Source organism: Dryobates pubescens, chromosome 35 (assembly GCF_014839835.1).
Source record: "Dryobates pubescens isolate bDryPub1 chromosome 35, bDryPub1.pri, whole genome shotgun sequence".
Taxonomy (NCBI): domain Eukaryota; kingdom Metazoa; phylum Chordata; class Aves; order Piciformes; family Picidae; genus Dryobates; species Dryobates pubescens.
In genome coordinates this window covers 2,209,919-2,229,110 of record NC_071646.1, presented here as the reverse complement: position 1 = coordinate 2,229,110, position 19,192 = coordinate 2,209,919, and the positions used below count along the sequence as shown (strand labels likewise).

Genomic DNA, 19,192 nt, shown 5'->3' with positions numbered 1-19,192 from the left:
ACAACTTCCCTGGGCACCCTGTGCCAGTGTCTCCCCACCCTCACTGTAAAAATGCTCTGCATATCTCTTCCCTTCCTGAGCAGCTTGATTTTCATGAGTATTGACTCGAGGCAAGGACAGGGCACATCTGAATTGATCAGAAAAAACAGCAGTAATGCCAAAGGAGACAAATTAAGCTCAAGCAGGGCATTAAATGAACTCAGATCACTCCTCTAACTAGGTGAAAAGCTGATTATATTTGTGTAGCCAATCCAACCTTCTCCACTAATTCAACATACACAGAATGAAGAACGTTTTTATGTTCTGGTTTTGATGAAGTGGAGGAATGAGTCCCTGGAAAGATTCAAGGGTGAAGACAACTTGGTATGGCTGAAGCTGTTGTTTGGGTGCTCTTTTAAATGGCAGAACCAGCTCTAAACAAAATGAGGGAGTTTGGGGTTTCTGTGGAATTCAAAGCCTGAAGGACCCAAAAGCTTCCCTGGATGTTGCATGGAAGTTGTGCATGTTCTACCTGGCACAGTGTGAGCTCAGCTGGTCTGGGGCGTGCTGCAGAGCACAGAGGTGCTGCTTGGGTCCAGGTGTTGGCCATGGAACTCCCAGGTGACGCTGCAGGGACTCGGTGTAACCACTCCGAGTGGCAGTGGCAGGGCTGTGACCGACGCCGTGCTGGTCCCTACCCGTTTGTGTATTGCCCGCAGGCAGCGCGCTCTGAAGTGAGGCCCTGAATGGTGCCTCACTTACCATGACAAAGAGCCCTGCCACAGCAGGATGGGCGCTGGGATCACCCTCTCGGGCCCTAACCTGCCTTCCTAAGCCCCACACCTCGGGGGCATGGCAGGCCCGCAGCCACACCCCGCTCCTGCTCCTCACAGCCCGCAGGGCAGTGGCAGCCTGGGGCAAGCTCAGGAGGAGCAGCGAGATGGGGCCGGGGCAGCGCTGCCAGCCCCGAAAACGGCTGAGGGGAGAGGGGCTCAGCCCCGCTGCCGGGGTGCCCCAAGGGGAGCCAGCGGACTCGCAGGGCCCTGTAGGCCCTACCCCTGCGGCCCTGCGGGCCGGGGCGCCGCGGAAAAGCAGCGGCGCTGCCGGACGGGCCCGCAACCGGCGCTGCGGGGCCCTCGACGCCCCCGGGGCCGCTGCGAGGCGGCGCGGCGCTTCCCCGCCTTTTCCCTCCAAAACCGCGCCAGGCCCTGCGTGGCGAATCTGCGGGAAGGGCCCCCACGGCCGCGCCGGCTTCCCTCAGCCCCAGAAAAGATTCAGGCCGGGGCCCGACAGCGGCGGCGTGGGGCTGGTGTGGCGAAACGGGGTGACTCGGCGCGGGTGGCGGCAGCGGTGTGCCGCCGCGAACCGGTGGCGAATCTGCGGGCAGCGCCGCGGCCCGCTCTGCCGTTCACAGCAGCTTGAGCGTGTGGGGCGCTCTCGGCTCCTTCCCCTCCCCGCGCCGAGAGTGGGCAGGGTCTGCCCGCCGTGATGGTTCGAACTAGCCAATGGGACGCGGCGTTCCCCCCGCCGAGGCCAATGAGCGGAGGAGGAGGTGGTGCCAGCGGGGTAGGCTGCGCCGCCCCCCGCTCGCATCCTCTCGGCGGTGCGAACGCGACCATTTTGCGGGGGGGATCGTCGAGCAGCAGCGACCGCGGCGGCGGCGGAGGAGCGGTGACCGGGGGCGGGGGGGGCCGCGGCCCACGCAGAGGAGCGGGTGTCTCCCGCGGCGGGGCGCGGGCCGGCGGCGGCAGCGCCCGAGGGAGAAGAGGCGGCTCCGGGAGGCGCGGCCTGAGGCACTGGGCCCAGGGCTCCCGCTCGCTCCGGGGAGGGGACGGGCGACGCCGAGCCCGCACCAGGCGACCGTTTTTTTTTTTCCTCCTTCCCCTGAGCACTGGGCGACGTCCCCAGGGCCGGGCCCGAACCGCTGGGGAAAATGTCCAGGCCTGTCAGGTGAGTCCTTGGCGGAGCGCGGAGGCCCCGCTCCCGCCTCTCCTCCCACCCGCGGCGCCAGCGCTGCCTCCCTCTTTCCCTCCCTCCTCCCGGGCCCGGCCCCCGGCGGCGGGCCGGCGGTGTAGGCCCTCCCGCACGCCTCGCTGCAGGCCTCGCCGCAGGCCGTGCCTGGGGAAGGGGCAGCCCGAGGCGAGGCGGGCTGCGCCCGGCCGAGGCGCGGAGGGGCGGGGAGCGCGGGGTAGGCTCGCTGGAGGCCAGGCGGGCGGCCAGGCTCCCTCGGGGCGAGGGGCGGCTGCGTGGCCGTGGGGAGGGGAGCGGGCGCGGCGGCGGGGGCAGGGAGGCCGCACGGCTGCAGCGTGGGCCATGGGCTGGATTCCCCCCCTCGGATCCCCCTTCTTTTTTATTTTATCCCTGCAACTTTGGGTATTTAATTTCCTTTAATTCGCAACGCGCCTCGTTGCAAGCCGGGCCTGGGGTGATGTGCATTGCATCGCCCTGGGCGTACCGAAGTTGGGGGGAGGGGGGGCAGCGGGGAGGCGGCAGCCGTTTTCCCCGCGCCGTGAGGGGGGTGCAACGAAGAGGCCATGGGAGAGGCCGCGCACAGCGTCCCACATTTTCTAACGGGGGAGAAAAAAACCCCAACTGAATCGCGACGATCCACCGTGACCCACTTCGTGCAGAACGGGCGGGCCAGAGGCGGTGTTCGCCAGCCAGGCCTCTGTCGCAGCCCCCCGCACCCTCTTCCAGCAGGGTGGGGGGCGGTGGTGGTGGTGGAAGCAGACCACGCTGGCTGGGGGAGGGGACACGCATGCAATACGCCGTGACCAGCGAGGGTCTGGAGGAGAGGGGCTGTGCATAGAAGTTAAACCACGTTTAGGGGAGGAGTTCGGAGGAGCCGCCCCCTCTGGTGGGAACAGCATTGAACACACGCCCTTTTCCTCTCGCCTGGTAGCTAACTGCTCTCCCCGGGTCGGTTTCCTACTGGTATTTCCCCCCCTTTCCTCCCCTCCTCCCCCGAGATGGCTGATTTTAGGTCGTGGGGAGGAGGAAAGCGTGGGGCGTTTAGCTAAACGGGCAGTGTTCCCTCCAGCAGGTAGGTGGTGGTGTCTCTGTCTTTAGTTGGACCCGCAGTGTTGGGCTGCAAGGGAACCTTCCACTGTTGAGTGATCCCTTTGCACACCTACAGCACAGAGAACTTCCCTTCTGAAGGAGCTGAAGGTTTCCTGAGGGTGGGGAGGGTGTTCTCTTGCACTTCTTTCCGGGAGGTGCTCAGAGGGTCGAGTTGTACTTTTGGTTGCCTTTATGGAAAAGGGGAGAGTTTTGTGAGGTGTCCTTTGCATGTTCTGATTGTGGTTTTCATTCTGGAGATATTTCAAAGAACTGGTTGCACTTTTGTTCCCAGTAAGCCTGATCTAGGGTGTTTTAGAGTAATAAGCAGGGAATTTATTGTGCCTATAAAACTTAAGTCTTTACATTTCTGGGTAGTAGCCTTCATATTTAAGTAATCTCTCTAACATGTGAGAGTTTAAAGACCAGTGGAAACCAGGACTGCTGTGCTAAGTAGGGAGGTTTGGTGCAGTGATTAGTGAAGCTTGGTTTTTATTGCTCTTTTTTTTCCCCCTGCCCTGCAGTGTATTCCAGTAGGCAAAGCTAAGGGTAAATAAAGCTCAAAGTTCCAGCCTTAGGGGAATTGTTGTGGGTGCAAAAGGTGGATTGATAGGACTGGGTGTATACCCTGGGTATGGCATTCTGCAAGGCAGGGTGTTGGAGACTAGTGGTCTGATCTTGAATGACAGTGCCAGCGTTCTGAAGTGACTTTGCTGCTCGGGGTGACAACTTCAGTGTGTGTTCAGCTGGTGGCTCCCTTGCCAGCCCTGGGGTCTTGCTACAGGTAAGGAAAGTGTATCTTTAAAAAGGGCAGCTCCTAAGGTTTCTGATATTAAGTAACTTGGGTAAGCAAGCAGTTCTAAGCAAAAAGTAACTGAAGTAATGTAGAGTCTTTCACTGTTGTGAAAGATCTGAGTTGTCTTCCCCTCAAGCTGACAGGCAGTGGGGCTGCAGGAAAATGAAGTGCCAAAGTCCAGCAGCAAACCTTTTGGGGCACGTGTCAGGAATTAGATCCAGCAATCTGCTATCTAACAGCCCTTTCAGGGGCAAAAATGGGAATATTCAGTGGCTGGGACATTGTATTGCCCTGTTGGGAGCTGCAGAACTCTCCTAACAGATAGAAAAAGACTTGAGAAATTGGATCATTTATCCTTTTTTCCCTAGCTATCTCAGCTTATGGTTGGTAAGGTGGAAGGAAAGGTTCCTCATCAGAGGGAAGATGTGATGTTGCAGAAGTGTTAGAATAGATTAAACCAGGTTGGAAAAGACCTTTGAGATCATTTTATTCTCTTCAGTGGTGTTGGAATGAATTTGTCTGCCAGTTTCCAGTGAGGATAAATGCACCTAAAACAATGACCCTAATAAAGTCCAACACTGATCCTCAGTTTTTGCTCCACGTGTCTACAAGGTACTCAATCTGGTTGTTGAGGTCAGTTCTTGAGCTTCAGAAGTAGTAGTAAAGTCCTGGTGTTTCCAGACTTCACGTGCCTGGCACTTAGGGCCAAGGACTTTCCACACAATTAAACTTCTTGGGGGACAGTTGTGGTCTCACCACTCCTGCTAGAAAAACACCAGGAGTGAAATGTGAAGGCCCATCTCAGTTGTTGAGCCTCTGATCTCGTGGCTAACGCTTCTGAAGTACCGCAGAGGGCATCCGATGGTTGCATTACTATATCCCTGGCCTTGAATACAAATGAAATGGGCTCGAGCTGCTGTGGGTATGTACACCATCAATTAAGGTGTTTTGAGTGAGGATTCTGTCTTCAAATTGGATGGAGCTTCCCTCTGCCTTCCCTGCCTGCTGGCTTTGACTCGCTGGGTGCTCCTGCAGGCATTGCAAGATGCGAGCTGTGGGCAGGTGTGGAAATCACAGGGGATTTTTGTTTGTTCATTGTAAGATTGAAGCCAGTTATGAGTTGATCTATTTCGGTGCTTCCAGGCTTTGCCAAACCTGATTTTTCTTTATTGGTACCTCTGGAAGCTCAGCCTTGCTTTGGCACCGCAGTGGAAGGAGGGTGAGCCTTTGAAATGTTACTTGCAGGGGGTGAAAAGTGTATTTATTTAGTAAATAAAATGTAGCTTGTTACCAGTGTTGCACCTGGATGCCGGAAAGGATAAACGTTGGGCTTCTGGAAAGCTTCCAAGGGGTAACAGGGAAGCAACAGTTCTTGGGGCCTGGCATTTAGCTTGAGTAATGATGTGTGGTCGTGTCCAGAGATAAGCTAGAGACAGTTTCCAGATGAGTAATAAGATACCATCCTTGCTCTGAAGAGAAACAGAACAAGGTAGGAGTAGGATCAAAATCAAAACACACTCCTTTCAGAATTGATTTTGCTGTGTGTTTTTGGGGGGTTGTTCCCCTCCCTGCCCTTCATTAGAACGTTTCTGTGCTGTAGTCAGGCTCAAATGGATGGGCCCAAGGCTGCTTCAGTTGCTGCTGCATCATTTAATTGTTTTATGGAGTTTCAAGGTGTGTGTCCCTAAAAATGATGCAGATGCCATGAGCAGTGCATGCTTCTGACAGATGTTTCAGACCCAATGTCCTCTGTAACTGGGAGCCTCTGGTTGGTGAGTCCCATCTGAGCACGGCTGTGCCAGCTGTTAAGTGGACTGACACCAAAGGGATGGAGTTTAGGTCCCTAACTGTGTCAAGCTGTGATGCAAAATTGCAAGTCAGTGTTCATCTAAGGCCTAAATCACTGCAGATTTGCTTAGCACAACTTGGTAGAAGCGTTCCCTAGCTGTCTTTTTTCCCCTTATCTCTGTGTTCAAAAAGCACCACAGGCGTGGGTTTAATGCCAATAGTTACTGATAATGTGGGAGCTGGAATGAGAGCTAGAAAGTGAAACTGGCTACTCCCCAAGCTCTTGCAGTGAGAAGGGTCCATCGCTCTTCACAAATACTTAGTTTAATGGTTCTGCTGGGTGCAGGCTGCAGTTAACAACGAAGGAGCTCGGTCACCATTTAATCTGTCATTCATTTCACTTGCCACATTGTGTCAGAGGGTGGGTGGTTACTTCTGACAACAGTTTGACCTAAACATTCTTCCCCAGTGCAAGAGGAGATCAGTTACCAGCCTGTTGCAGCCTCCCCGTGGCGTTGCTTCTCGGAGGATGTGTATTTGCTTTACACTTGGCCTTAGTTGTGGATTTTAATACCTGTGGAAATAGCTAAGGACCTGACCATCCCCTTGTGAAAAGCTTTCTGAGACACTGACTTAGAGACTGAGGGCTTAGGGACTTGCCTAGCTGAAGAGGAGCTCTTACTATACAATCCTGAGTTGATTCTGTAGGCATTTAGTGCTCCTTTTAAAGGTTAATGTTTCACTACAACTCATCTTTGCAAGCACTTACTTAGCAGTGTCACACTCAAGGATTCAATAAGAGCTCAGAAATGCACAGTGCCTCTTACAGATGAGTTACTTAAAAGCTGAGCTACTCTTTATCCCACAAATACTGCATTGAGAGCTGTTATAAAGACTATCAGGCCCTGTCTCCAAACCTTTCCTCCTCACATCAACACCTTAGAGGTTCAGTTGAATTGGCAAGTAAGTCACCTTTAAATTTCAGTGCCTGTTTTAAACCAGATTGAACAATGCCCATCCCAGATGTCTCCTAGGCTGTCTTTTTATGCTCTGACTGAATATAACAAATAGCTTATTTCTGCTTGCTTGCCTTAACATCTTGGTTTTGCTAGTGCCAGAGAGATATACTGTACCTTGACAAACCCAGCAATATTTCCTTCTGGCTCTTAACTCCAGTGACTCTCTCTGCTGTTTTTATCACCTTGGTGTAACAGAAGATGGGGTCTGCCTTTGCAAACTCATTAAGCATTTCACATCAGTGGAACAGTGCTGTTGGCACTTGTGAAGAGAACCATACTTGATGCAAATGGGCTGAATGGTGAGTGTAGAGTGAGGAGGGTGGCTAATGCAGAGTGGTTTGTTTCAGCCCTTGTGAGCTTCACTGATTACGCTGGGAAGACTTGCAAGTTTCTATCTTCAGTAGTATCAGTGTTGATACTCCTTTTCCTCCACCCTGCTTGCCTTGCAAGATAAGATAAAGCAAGCTGAACAGATAGCTTCTCTGGGTTGTTCCAGTGCTTCACCACTCTCATGGTGGGGGGGGAGGAAATTCTTCTTAATGCCTAATTTAAACAGAACTTCTTCCAATTTGAAGCCATTACCCCTGGTCCTGTCACTCCATGCCTTTGTAAACAGTGCCCCTCCAGCTGTCCTGTATCCCCTTTCAGGTGCTGGAAGGCTGCTTTAAGGTTTCCTCAGAGCCTTCTTTTCTCCAGGCTGAACAACCCTGACTTTCAGCCTGAGCCCATAGGGAAGCTGCTCCAGCTCTCAGACCATCTTTGTGGCCTGCTTCTCCCATGATGGCTTTTATGTTTGGGTGGTTGGGTTTTGGTATGAGTGTCACCCACCACTCCTGCTCACCAGGCTGTGAGAGCCAAGCAGGGTTTAGTTTCTAGCTGCCATCAGAGTGCAGTGCTTGGGAAGAGGCAGGATGCTTTCCATAGGGACAGTGCTCTTCATTGAAGTTTGATCTGACTGCTTTTCATTTTCAGTACATTATGGATCTGGGGGGGAAAAAAGGTAAGATGAAGCTGTGCCTGACCAACTTAGTACAAGGTGGCAATATTTGCCCAGGGAGGTGGTGGAGTCACCATCACTGGAGGTGTTTAGGAAGAGACTGGATGGAGTGCTTGGTGCCATGGTTTAGTTGATTAGATGGTGTGGGGTGATAGGTTGGACTTGATGATCTCAAAGGTCTCTTCCAACCTATTCTGTTCTATTCTGTTCTCCATCTTGCTTGTTAGATAAGAGGTGTCAGAAACTATTTACAGAGCATGTGGCAATTCTACTTCCCCCCCACCACATTAGAGGAAAATAATACCTCCTGTTTACAATATATTTAACAACTTTATTCTTCATCAGCTACTTAGCAGAATCAACTTGGTGGGGTTGTTTTTTCACATGTGGGGTGGGTCAGGGAGGCAGCTTTCAGAAGGCTACCAACTGGAACAGGAGTTGGAGTCCCTGGGCAGCAGCCCATGAGAGACTCTGCCAACAACTGTGCTCCTGGACTGATAGCACCCAGTGCTCTGTAGCAGGCTGCCGTTGGACTTTGTTCCACTCACACGTCCTGGGAAGCTTGGATGGGTTTCAACCTGTGGAAGTGTAATTAATGACTCCTCTTGCCTGCCATTTGTTTGCTTGTTAGGTTGGTTGTTGAAGGGTTGACTTTTTTCAAGAGGCTTGGAGCTGGGTCAAGATGGAACAATTCTGCTCCTTCATCTTTTTAAGTCTGCTGCTTTAAGCCATGAATAGAGCTACTTGTGCAGGAGGGCGACTTGTAACTGGCTTCAAAAGGATCAGCAGCCAGAGCACAACAATGACTTTCAGGGGATCTTTTGGTTGAACAGCCCTTATCAGCAAGGCATGATGGAAATCACAAAGTGCAGCTCAGTTGTGAGACCTGAATGTGAAATTCAACAGTCTTGCATTGCAGTGACAGGGAAGGGCTTTGTGGTTTGTGTGTTGGATGGAGCTTGTTGCTGGCTTCTCTTTGAGGTGCTTCTCAAGTCCGTGGTGCTGGGTAGGTGACCTGCTCTCTGTCTCATTGACTTTTCTAGCTGTAGAGGTGAGCTTGTGTGATGATTACTGTGAAACCAAATTCATCTTTGGCTTTGGCTCAAAAGGATTGTATTGGAAACTGTATGGAGGGGTGGGGCTGAATGCTATACCTCCTTCAGCTGTGTCTCCTCATGTTCCATGTCAGCCATAAGAGGTGGATGTTTGGAATCTGAGTTTGAAGTGCTATCAGCTACAAGTCAAACCTAACTCAGTTACCTTGGCTCTCTTGAGGAGCTGCATTACAGGGCAGTTAGGGCTTATCAATAAAGTCATTGGGACAGGAGCTGAGAAAATAGGCAGCAGACACCAACACCTTGGGATTTAGGTTTTGCTCATTTATTTATTTATTAAAGTTACAGAATCAGATCCAGTTTTGTTGGCAGTGATCTTAGTAGTAGCTACAGGTGTGGTTAGCTAACTTTGTGTTGAAGTGACCATTACATTTGCACTGGTAATGCCAGCTGGTTGCCTGTGCTGCTTTCAGTTTGGTTGGAGAGCAGAGAAGGTGCTGATGAGGTTAAGAAGGTATGGGTGGTCCATACTCTTAACCCAGCCTGTTGGACATCCAAAATGTCTTCAATTTTCATGCCTAGGGATTGAGTTCAGTGTCACAGAATGATAGGGGATGGAGGAGATCCCTGGAGATCATCCAGTTCACCTCCCCTGCCAGAGCAGGTTGCACAGGATGATGGCATCCAGGCAGCTTTAGAATGACTTCAGAGGTGGAGGCTTTACCACCTCTCTGGGCAGCCTGCTCCAGTACTCTGTCACCCCCAAAGAAGTTCCTCCTCATATTTAGGTGGAACTTCCTATGTTCCAGCTTGTGCCCCTTACCCCTTGCCCTGTCTCTGGGCACCACTGGAAACAGCCTGGCCTCATCCTCCTGCCACCCACCTTTTAAGTATTGATCAGCATTGATCAGATCCTCCCCCAGTCTTCTCTACTGCAAGATGAAAAGCCCCAAGTCCCACAGCCTTTCTTCACAAGAATTGTTCCAGTCCTCTCATCTCTGTAGCCCTTTGTTGTACCCTCTCCAGCAGTCTCAAGCATTGTAAGCAGCTGTCTTAGATCTTCTTAAAGCATGAAAGTAAGGAACTGAGAAAGCACCTAGGAGTGAAAACTTGGAGTGCTTTGGAAGCAGGGCTCACGTGGGCAGGCAATTCTGAGCAGAAGATCTGAAGAAGTAGGATTGGATGGAGAAGCAGAGGTTAAAAATAGCAGTCAGGAAATGTTTATTTCATTGATGATGGTATTGGTGCATCCCTGGAACCCTGGTCTTGATTATCACCCCTTTGGGACAGGGAGTTAGGGGAAGCACCGGCTTGAGGGTGAGGCTGAAGTGTTGTGTTTGTCTTATTCTTGGGCTGCAGGCAGAGCTTTCAAGTAGTGCTTTTACTACTCCAGTGACAGGTAATGGTAGAGAATTTGAATGATAAAAGAACCACACAGCCCAGGTTCACATGGCTCTTCCTCGCTGCACTTGTGAGCCTTAAGAGTGCAGCCTACCGAAAAGCACTTCCAAACTCTCAGACTCTGAATTCAAGCTCTGCTAACAGCTCCTGGGGAAAATGCTGGAATAACCATGTGCTCCTTTCTAACTTCAGAGCTGGAGGTGGCTTATTTATGAGAGCTTGGGGATGCCTTGGGGCTACAAACCCTGCACCAGAAGCAAGGGCATGGCAGTTCCTTGCTGCTTTCAGAATGCTTTTGTATCTCTTGAGTTGATGAATTGCTAATGCTTGTTTATTTTCCCCTCCTTTTTTTAACAGGAACAGGAAGGTGGTTGATTACTCTCAGTTTCAGGAATCAGATGATGCTGGTAAATTAATCATTTGGGTTTTTTTCTTGCCAATATAATATTCTTAAGTCAGAGCAGTTCCTTTCTTGCTTTGCCTGTGAATTGCTTTGCTTCCAGTTGCATCTTCAACTTCAAGTCTAAGGAGTTTCTGCTCTTCTGAGTCTCTGAATTGTTAATCAGGACTTGAAAATGCAATGATTCTGGTATGGTTTGTATTAAACAAACAATGGTGATAGAAATCTTACTATTTAATGCCTGTATTGTTGGAGTGCCTCCAGGCTGTTGGCACCAACTGTTCTCTTCCTTGCTCTATGCTATGGTCTGTGGCAGAATCTCCTTGATGCCTACATGAAAATGTTTTCCATTTATTTCAGGGGGGCTCTCATTAATCCCCTTGTGTCAGGCATTTCTCTGACTTGCTTCTCAAGGAGAGGGGGGGGAAAGCAAGCAGGCTTTATGTTCTGTATGAATTACCAACATTTCTGGGAGCCATATGGAGCATGTTTTGTGTTCTTACCCAACCAGACATGCTGCTACTGTTTGCTGAGTGAGGTTACTCTGATAATTAATGGAAACAAATATGCAGAGTTCTCCACTGCAGCCCTGGTCCTCATCTTGGATGAGCTGTTGTGTAAGAGTGTAAAAAGTTAGGCTGCAGACTACTACCCAGTGACATTCCCCCACCACCACCACCACAGGACAGCAAATGAAGTGTTTGCTGTTGGAAACATCCAGAAATACATAGGATCATAGGATGGGAGGGGCTGGAAGGGACCTCTGGAGGCCCTCTAGTCCAACCTCTCTGCCAAAGCAGGATCACTTAGTACAGGTCACACAATGTTAGGGGCTGGAAGGGACCTCTGGAGGCCCTCTAGTCCAACCTCTCTGCCAAAGCAGGACAGGTCACACAGACTGTTAAGGCTTGGAAGGGAGAGATCATTTAGTCCAGTCCCCCAAATCTCCTGCCTCCTCTAGCAGGGCTTTTTCCCCAAGGGTATACACTTCTCTTGAGCGTGGAGGAGGTGGTGTCTGAGTATTACCCAGCTCTTTTGGACCCGCAACCTTCTAGAGCCCTAGCCCACAGGATGCTTTAAGTAGATCTTTGAACAGGACAAAATGAGTCCTCTTGAAGTCCAGGGTGGATTTTTTTTGTGTGATTCAAACCCATTTTTGTACTGTCCCATGCAGATGAAGATTATGGAAGAGATTCAGGTCCCCCCTCCAAGAAAATCCGCTCCTCTCCCCGGGAGGCTAAAAACAAGAGGCGCTCTGGGAAGAATTCTCAGGAGGACAGGTAAAAGAAGCTCTTCATCTGTTACCAACATGTCTCCAAACCCTGTCCTGTGTGTGGGGAGCAGTGCCTTCTAAGAGGAGTGATTGTAAGTGCAACTCAGGGCCTGCAGAGCTCTCAGGCCCACGGCTTGCATAACCAGCTTGGACGTTGAGGTGGTGCTTGTTGATCTGAGTAGACAGAGCAATCATGTGTAAAGTGCTTGTCACTAGTAGTGTGTCACTGCAATAGCTTCTGGAGGTAGACAGTTGGAAGGAATAAATCTGAGTTACAAATATTGACAGCTAATGCAGTTGCCCAGGTAAGCAGCTGGCAAGGTGAACTTCATTTTCCATGTTCTTCCCAGCATGCTCAGAGCATTCCTGTGGCTCAAGGTGTAACAGCACAGTACAGTGGCAGTCAGGAGCAGGGGGCTGTGTTAGATTTGTGAGGCTTGGTTTCTCATTGCTAGTTCTAATTTAATCAATGAAGTACCTTGTTTTGCCAGCTGGGCAATGTGCAGGGCATGAAGGAGTCCAGAGGAAACAATGGCATAGAGACAAGTGGGGGCTGTTAATTCAGAATACAACTTGATTCCATTTATAACTCAGCCATGGATTGGTGTCTAAACCATCACCAGTCTAACTGGAAAATAAAAGCCAGCTGGATTATTGGTAGAATCAGAAGGAAGTGCATGGTTCATCTCAGCCATGTTGTTGCCTGGTTGGTTCACTTGAGAGAATCCCAGCGTGGTGGAGATTGGAAGTGACCTCTGGAGACCAGCAAGTCCAAAGCCCTGCTAAAGCAGGAGAACCACAGCAGCATTCCCAGAAGCACAATGGCCAGGAGGGGTTGGAATCTCTCCAGAGAAGGAGGCTCCACAACCTCTCTGGGCAGCCTGCTCCAGCAGCCTCAGAGCAAAGGAGTTTTTCCTCCTCTTCAGATGGAACCTCCTGGGTTCCAGTCTGTGCCACTTGCCCTGTAACTAGGTGCCACTGAGAAGCACCCAGCCCCATCCTTTTGCTCCCTACCCTTTAACTGTTGCTGAGCATTGATCAGATCCCATCTGGGGCTGCTCTTCCCCAGGCTCAACAGCCCCAGGGCTCTCAGCCATTCCTTCTCACAGAGATGCTCCAGGCTCTTCAGCATCTTTGTAGCCTCCACTGTATTATCTCCAGTAGTTCCCTGTCTCTCTTGAGGAACCCCAGAACTGGACACAGTACTCCAGATGTGCCCTCACTAGGACAGAGCAGAGAGAAAACTTGGCTGCATGTCACATTGCATGCAGTGCAGAGTTTGAACATTCTCTTTCCAACCATAGCTGCATGCACAGCTGGGTAATCCTGATGTGCAATACCCAGGCAGAGATCAGTTTGCTCTGTGAAAATGGCTGTTTTCCATACAGCAGTGTCTGAATTTGAAGCTGACAGCAGTCAGACCCTGTCTTTCTCTCATTTTCAGTGAGGATTCAGAAGACAAAGATGTGAAGACTAAGAAAGATGATTCACACTCAGCAGGTAACTAACTCTGTGGTACTGATGGAGTATCTTCAAATTAAAGACCAGTTTGCAAGAGTTACAGGAGTAGGGTTTGACAGAGGAGAGAGAGAGAGTTCTGAGAGAGAAAAATGCACTTTGCTAACACCTGTGACTTAAACTTGATGTTGCCTCTACTGCTGCTTCTTCCAGCCCTGGTTTGGGATAACAGGTTCCTATGTTGTGTGTGTCACAGTTTGTCTTCACAGCTGTGTGTTAACCTCTTCCTCCTAAGTCCTCATCCACACCTCAGAATGATGCACAACCCTTCATGTTCATACCTTTTCCTTCCAGATGAAGATTTTGGCAGTGAAGATGATGACCTAGGAGCAGATGATGGCAAAGCTGACAGTGACTATGAAAGCTCTCAAAAAAGCAAAAAAGGCAAAAAGGCTAAACCAGAAAAGAACAAGAGAGCAGCTTCCAAGTCCAGGAAAAGGCCTGCAGGTAAAACACAAAAGAAGGGGTGTGAGTCTTTGCAGGGACAGATGCTGCACTGGATTGTTGTTGGGTTACAGAAAGAGGTTTATTGGGTTGAAAGGAGAGTTACAGAATGGAGTCACAGTGCTTTGGGTTGGAAAGGATCTCTGAAGCTCATCTAGCCCAACATCATTGCACAGAGCTAGAGCAGGTTGCTTAAAGCCACAGGCAACCTGACCTGGGAATGACTCAAGGCATGTGGCTTCTACTACCTCTCTTGGCAAGATGGGTCAGGGTCTTACCACCTTAGAGAAAAAGAGGGATTTTTTTGTACTAGTCTGAATCTCCCTCTTTTACTTTAAACCCCTGAGCCTTTGTCCTGTCACCCCTGTGACTGTGTTCTCCTCTCTCACTCTTCACTGAGCATCTTGATGAAGTTCCTCCTGAATGACTTGACCTTTGTCTTGCCCACCTGCTAGCTCAGGACAGTTGGGGGGGGGCTGTATCCTGTCTCTTCATTACAACTTGGTGACTTTTGCTGCAGAGGACAGTGAGGATGAGAAGGAGGACCACAAAAACGTGCGCCAGCAACGGCAGGCAGCGTCCAAAGCAGCCTCCAAGCAGCGAGAGATGCTCATGGATGATGTGGGTAGTGAAGAGGAAGAACAGGAGGATGATGAGGCACAGTTCCAGGAGAGTGAGTGGAAAAAAGTGGAAATCAATATGGCATGGGTGCATTGGGTTGTGAGTTTATGGGTCTGGCCAGACAGCAAAAGGAATGCTTTAAGTTGGAAGGAACCTCAGAGATCATCCACTCCAACCTCCTTGCTATGGGCAGGGACACCTCTCAGCTACACTCAGCTGCTCAAGGCCTCATCCAGCCTGGTCTTGAACACTGCCAAGGAGGAGGCAGCCACAACCTCCCTGGGCAGCCTATTCCAGGCTCTCACCCTCCCTCCTACTGAAGAACCTGTTCCTCAGCTCCAGTCTAACCCTGCTCTGCCTCAGCTTCAAACCATTCCCCCTTGGCCTGTTGCTAGACCCCCTTATGAAAAGTCCCTCTGACAGTGAAGAGATGAAGCTGTGCTTCATTGATCACTGCCTGTCTGCCCAGCAGACCAAGCTGATGCCTTTCACATCTAGAATTGCTGTCCAGAGTCTGCAGCAAAGATTTACAAGTGCCTGTAAGCAGCCCTAAAGGATTACAGCAGAAGTCCCAGTGCTTTCTGCTACTTCTTGTTACCCCATTGGTTTTGAGGCATTGATAAAACTTTCAGAGGGTGACCAAGCACTTTGTCCTTGATTGGTCAAAGTAGGACAGTTTGATAAGAAAAGGTGGAGTCAGCTGGTGATGAACCACAGGAAGCTCTTGCAATGCGGAGTGCAAAGATGATCTTAGGATGGAGTCAGAGCATCATTGAGAAGATCACTGAACTTCTCTGTCAAGAGATTGTCTGTTGAGATAAGTGGCATATTGAAGAGGTAGAGCATAGTATCATAGTATCAGTCAGGGTTGGAAGGGACCACAAGGATCATCTAGTTCCAACCCCCCTGCCATGGGCAGGGACACCCCACACTAGATCAGCCTGGCCAGAGCCTCATCCAGCCTGGCCTTAAACACCTCCAGGGCTGGGGCCTCAACCACCTCCCTGGACAACCCATTCCAGGGCTTCACCACTCTCATGGGGAAGAACTTCCTCCTCACCTCCAGCCTCAATCTCCCCACCTCCAGCTTCATTCCATTCCCCCCAGTCCTATCACTACCTAAGATCCTGAGCAGTCCCTCTGCAGCCTTCTTGTAGCCCCCTTCAGATCCTGGAAGGCCACAATGTGGTCACCTCGGGGCCTTCTCTTCTCCAGACTGAACAGCCCCAACTCCTTCAGTCTGTCCACTTTGTCCCACCAGTGCTTTACCCCTAGCAGTGTGAAATCTGCTGTGTCACATTTCTGTAGCCCAGTAGACAAGTGGAAGCTCCTCGGGTCACAGTTTAATTGGCCTAGCTCTGAGCTGTGTCTTCTTCCAGAAGCTTACATTTTGTTGTTTCCAGCAGATTCAGGAAGTGATGAAGACTTCCTCATGGAAGATGATGATGACAGTGACTATGGCAGTTCAAAAAAGAAGAACAAAAAAGTCTCCAAGAAATCCAAGCCAGAGAGGAAAGAAAAGAAAATGCCCAAGCCCAGGCTAAAGGCTACAGGTGAGCTGATGGCAAGGAAGTTAAGCAGTGTGCTTTAGGGGCTGGGGTTTTTTTCCCTGCTGTATAAGGCTCAATAAAAAACTTGAGTCAGTAGACAGTCACCTAAAGTGCTATTTGATGATTTAAAGCAGCAGTATGAAATAACAAGGTGGCTTTAACTTCTAATTAGAGGTTGAGTTGGTTCCTTGGCAGAAACCACATGGATTCCCAAACCTTCCCTCTTGAGATGCTGCAGTCTGACCTTTTTTTTTGTGTCTCTCACAGCCAAGTAATAGAATTCCTGGCTTCTTGGGGTTTTTGGTTTGTTTTCTTTCCAGACTTAAGAACTTTGTAATGTTTTCAGGGTGGAGGAATCTGACCCAGAAGGAAATGTGATGCATTTCTGCAGGAAGTCTAAAATCAAAGTAGCAATGTATGTATGGGTTTGACAAGAGGCTAGTTCTGGCAGTTTGTTATGGCATACCCAGCAATTAGGCAGGGCTTGCAATTAGTTTTGAGATCTTATTAGCTAACTTTCCATAGACTCAAAGAAAGCTGAGGTTGGAAGGGACCTTAAAGACCATCTAGTTCCAACCCCACTGCCACGGGCAGGGACATCTCCTTACTCAACCGACTTGCTTAAGGCCCCATCCAACCCTGCTATGAATACTTCCAGCCTTGGAGCCTCTGTAAGATCTCTGGCAACCTGTTGCAGTGCATCAGCCCCCTCATGGGGCAGAATTTCTTCCTAGTGTCTCATCTAAATGGAGCTTCTTCCAGTTTGAAGCCATTCTCCTGAGGGCTGTCGCTTTTCAGCTCAGCTTTGCTAACGAGGAGCGTTCCAAGAGACCCTGTGTGGTGTGGTCAAAGTGAAATGAAGCCTGCCACTGAAGCCTCTTGGGAAATTCTATTTGTATGAAGCCATCTGACTTTTGTGAATAGAATAGAATAGAACAGACCAGGTTGGAAGAGACCTTCAAGATCATCGTGTCCAACCTATCATCCAACACCATCTAATCAACTAAACCATGGCACCAAGCACCCTATCAATTCTCCTCCTGAACACCTCCAGTGGTGGTGACTCCACCACCTCCCAAGGCAGCCCATTCCAATGGGCAATCACTCTGTGTAGAATTTCTTCCTAACCTCCAGCCTAAACCTCCCCTGAAGCAGCCTGAGGCTGTGTCCTCTTGTTCTGGTGCTGGTTGCCTGGGAGAAGAGACCAACCTCTGCCTGTCTACAACCCCCCTTCAGGAAGTTGTAGAGAGCACTAAGGTCACCCCTGAGTCTCCTCTTCTCCAGGCTAAGCAACCCCAGCTCCCTCAGCCTCTCCTCACAGGGCTGTGTTCCAAGCCCCTCACCAACTTTGTAGCCCTTCTCTGGACAGGCTCCAGCAAGTCAACCTCCTTCCTAAACTGAGGAGCCCAGAACTGGACACAGGACTCAAGGTGTGGCCTAACCAGTGCAGTGTACAGGGGCAGAATGACCTCCCTGCTCCTGCTGGCCACACTGTTCCTGATGCAGGCCAGGATGCCACTGGCCCTCCTGGCTGCCTGGGCACACTGCAGGCTCATGTTCAGCCTACCATCCACCAGCACCCCCAGGTCCCTCTCTGCCTGGCTGCTCTCAGCCACTCTGACCCCAGCCTGTAGCACTGCCTGGGCTTGTTGTGGCCAATGTGCAGACCCTGGCACTTGGATGTGTTCAATCTCCTGCCCTTGGACTCTGCCCATCTGCCCAGCCTGTCGAGGTCCCTCTGCAGAGCCTCTCTACCCTCCAGCAGATCAACTCCAGCCCCCAGCTTGGTGTCATCAGCAAATTTACTGCTGATGGACTTGATCCCCTCCTCCAGATCATCAATAAAGATGTTGAAGAGCACAGGGCCCAGCACTGATCCCTGGGGCACACCACTGCTCTTGTTTGTTTGTTTGTTTGTGGTGGTTGCTGATCATAACTTTGATTGAAGCTTTCTCTTGTTCCAGTGACCCCCAGCCCAGTGAAAGGCAAAGGGAAGGCAGGTCGCCCCACAGCTTCCAAGGCAACAAAAGAGAAAACCCCATCCCCCAAAGAAGAGGATGAAGAGCCTGAAAGTCCCCCAGAGAAGAAAAAATCAGCCAGCCCTCCTCCAGAGAAGTCAGGAGATGAGGGATCTGAAGACGAAGCCCCCTCTGGTGAAGATTAAAGGGCAGTTGAAGTCGGGGGCAGGGGGTGGGGAGGGGAAGGGATGGGGGGGTGGGGGGGTGGTGGAAATAAAAAAATCTTTGGTTAAAAAAGAAAAAAAAAAAAAAGAAAAGAAAAGGAAAAAAAAAAGGAAAAATAAAAAAAAAAATAAAAAAAATTAAAACAGGGGAGAAAAAAAAAAAAGAAAGAAAAAAGGATAAGGAAAAGAAAACTTCCCTAGGGGTAGAACACGGTTTGGGCTGTGGCTTGGCTCATGGGCTTTGAATGCTGTCTTTCCTTTCAGCTGTTTCATACAGTGTATCCTTTCTTTTTTTTTAATAAGAGGAAACCCTTCTACAGTCAGATCTTTTTTTTTTGTTGTTGTGGAAGTCAATGTTCTCTGTTGGCCATTCCGTTCTCCCTCCCCCAACCCCCTCCCGGTCTGAAAGCCATCTGAGACAAATGGAGCAGACAGCTCAATTAGCTTCTGGGTTCTCTGGTTGTTTCTTTGCCTGTTCTTTGAAAGGGGTATTGCAGTTGTGAAGCAGTAAGATTTGAGCCTGATGATGTGGGGCAGCTCTCATCCTTGCAGCTTTGTTAAGCAGAGCAGATTTGCCAGCGCTGGGGAGGAGTTCCTTTAAAGCTGCTGTTGTAGCGGGGGGAACGAAAGTGAAGCTCTGCTTGAGCAAGCTTTAGGTGATTCAAAAGCTCACTCAAAAGAGTTCACTCGGAATAGTTGGGAGAAATCCCAGTTGAGGAAGAGGGAACAACATGGGGAGGAACCTTGTGTTTCTTGGATTCAGGCACGTTTTTGATGGAAGGCAATCAAGAGACTTGCAGATGATCCACTGTCATCTTCAGGCTCTGCAGTTAGGGTGCAAGAGCTTTTGTCTTTGGATTCCAGACTCTTCTGCTTCAGGCAAATTGCAGATCATGCTATACAAATTCAACCTCCAAGCTTCTCACATCCATTCACCCTCCTTTATTTCTCCCAAGGCTGGGCAGAACAGGGGAGAGGAACTGGAAACCGGGTGTTTCAACTCTTGTTTTCAAACTGTTTGGTTTCTTCCAAGGTTGGCTATGGGTGGGCAGAACAGGGAAGAGAAATTGAAACCAGTTTTTGTTTTGAACACTGGTTTGCATTTGGTGTTG

At 50.1% G+C, this 19,192-nt stretch overlaps 1 protein-coding gene across 1 annotated transcript; it reads left to right on the top strand.

Annotated features, from left to right (window-relative positions):
* The first annotated feature begins 1,581 nt into the window (after positions 1-1,581).
* Positions 1,582-18,080, top strand: NUCKS1 (nuclear casein kinase and cyclin dependent kinase substrate 1). Its single transcript, XM_054176535.1, has 8 exons — positions 1,582-1,929; positions 10,450-10,499; positions 11,667-11,772; positions 13,210-13,265; positions 13,578-13,730; positions 14,248-14,400; positions 15,755-15,901; positions 17,863-18,080. The coding sequence occupies exons 1-8, from the start codon at positions 1,913-1,915 to the stop codon at positions 18,060-18,062; spliced, it is 882 nt and encodes a 293-aa protein (XP_054032510.1). The 5' UTR covers positions 1,582-1,912; the 3' UTR covers positions 18,063-18,080.
* The last annotated feature ends 1,112 nt before the right edge of the window (positions 18,081-19,192 follow it).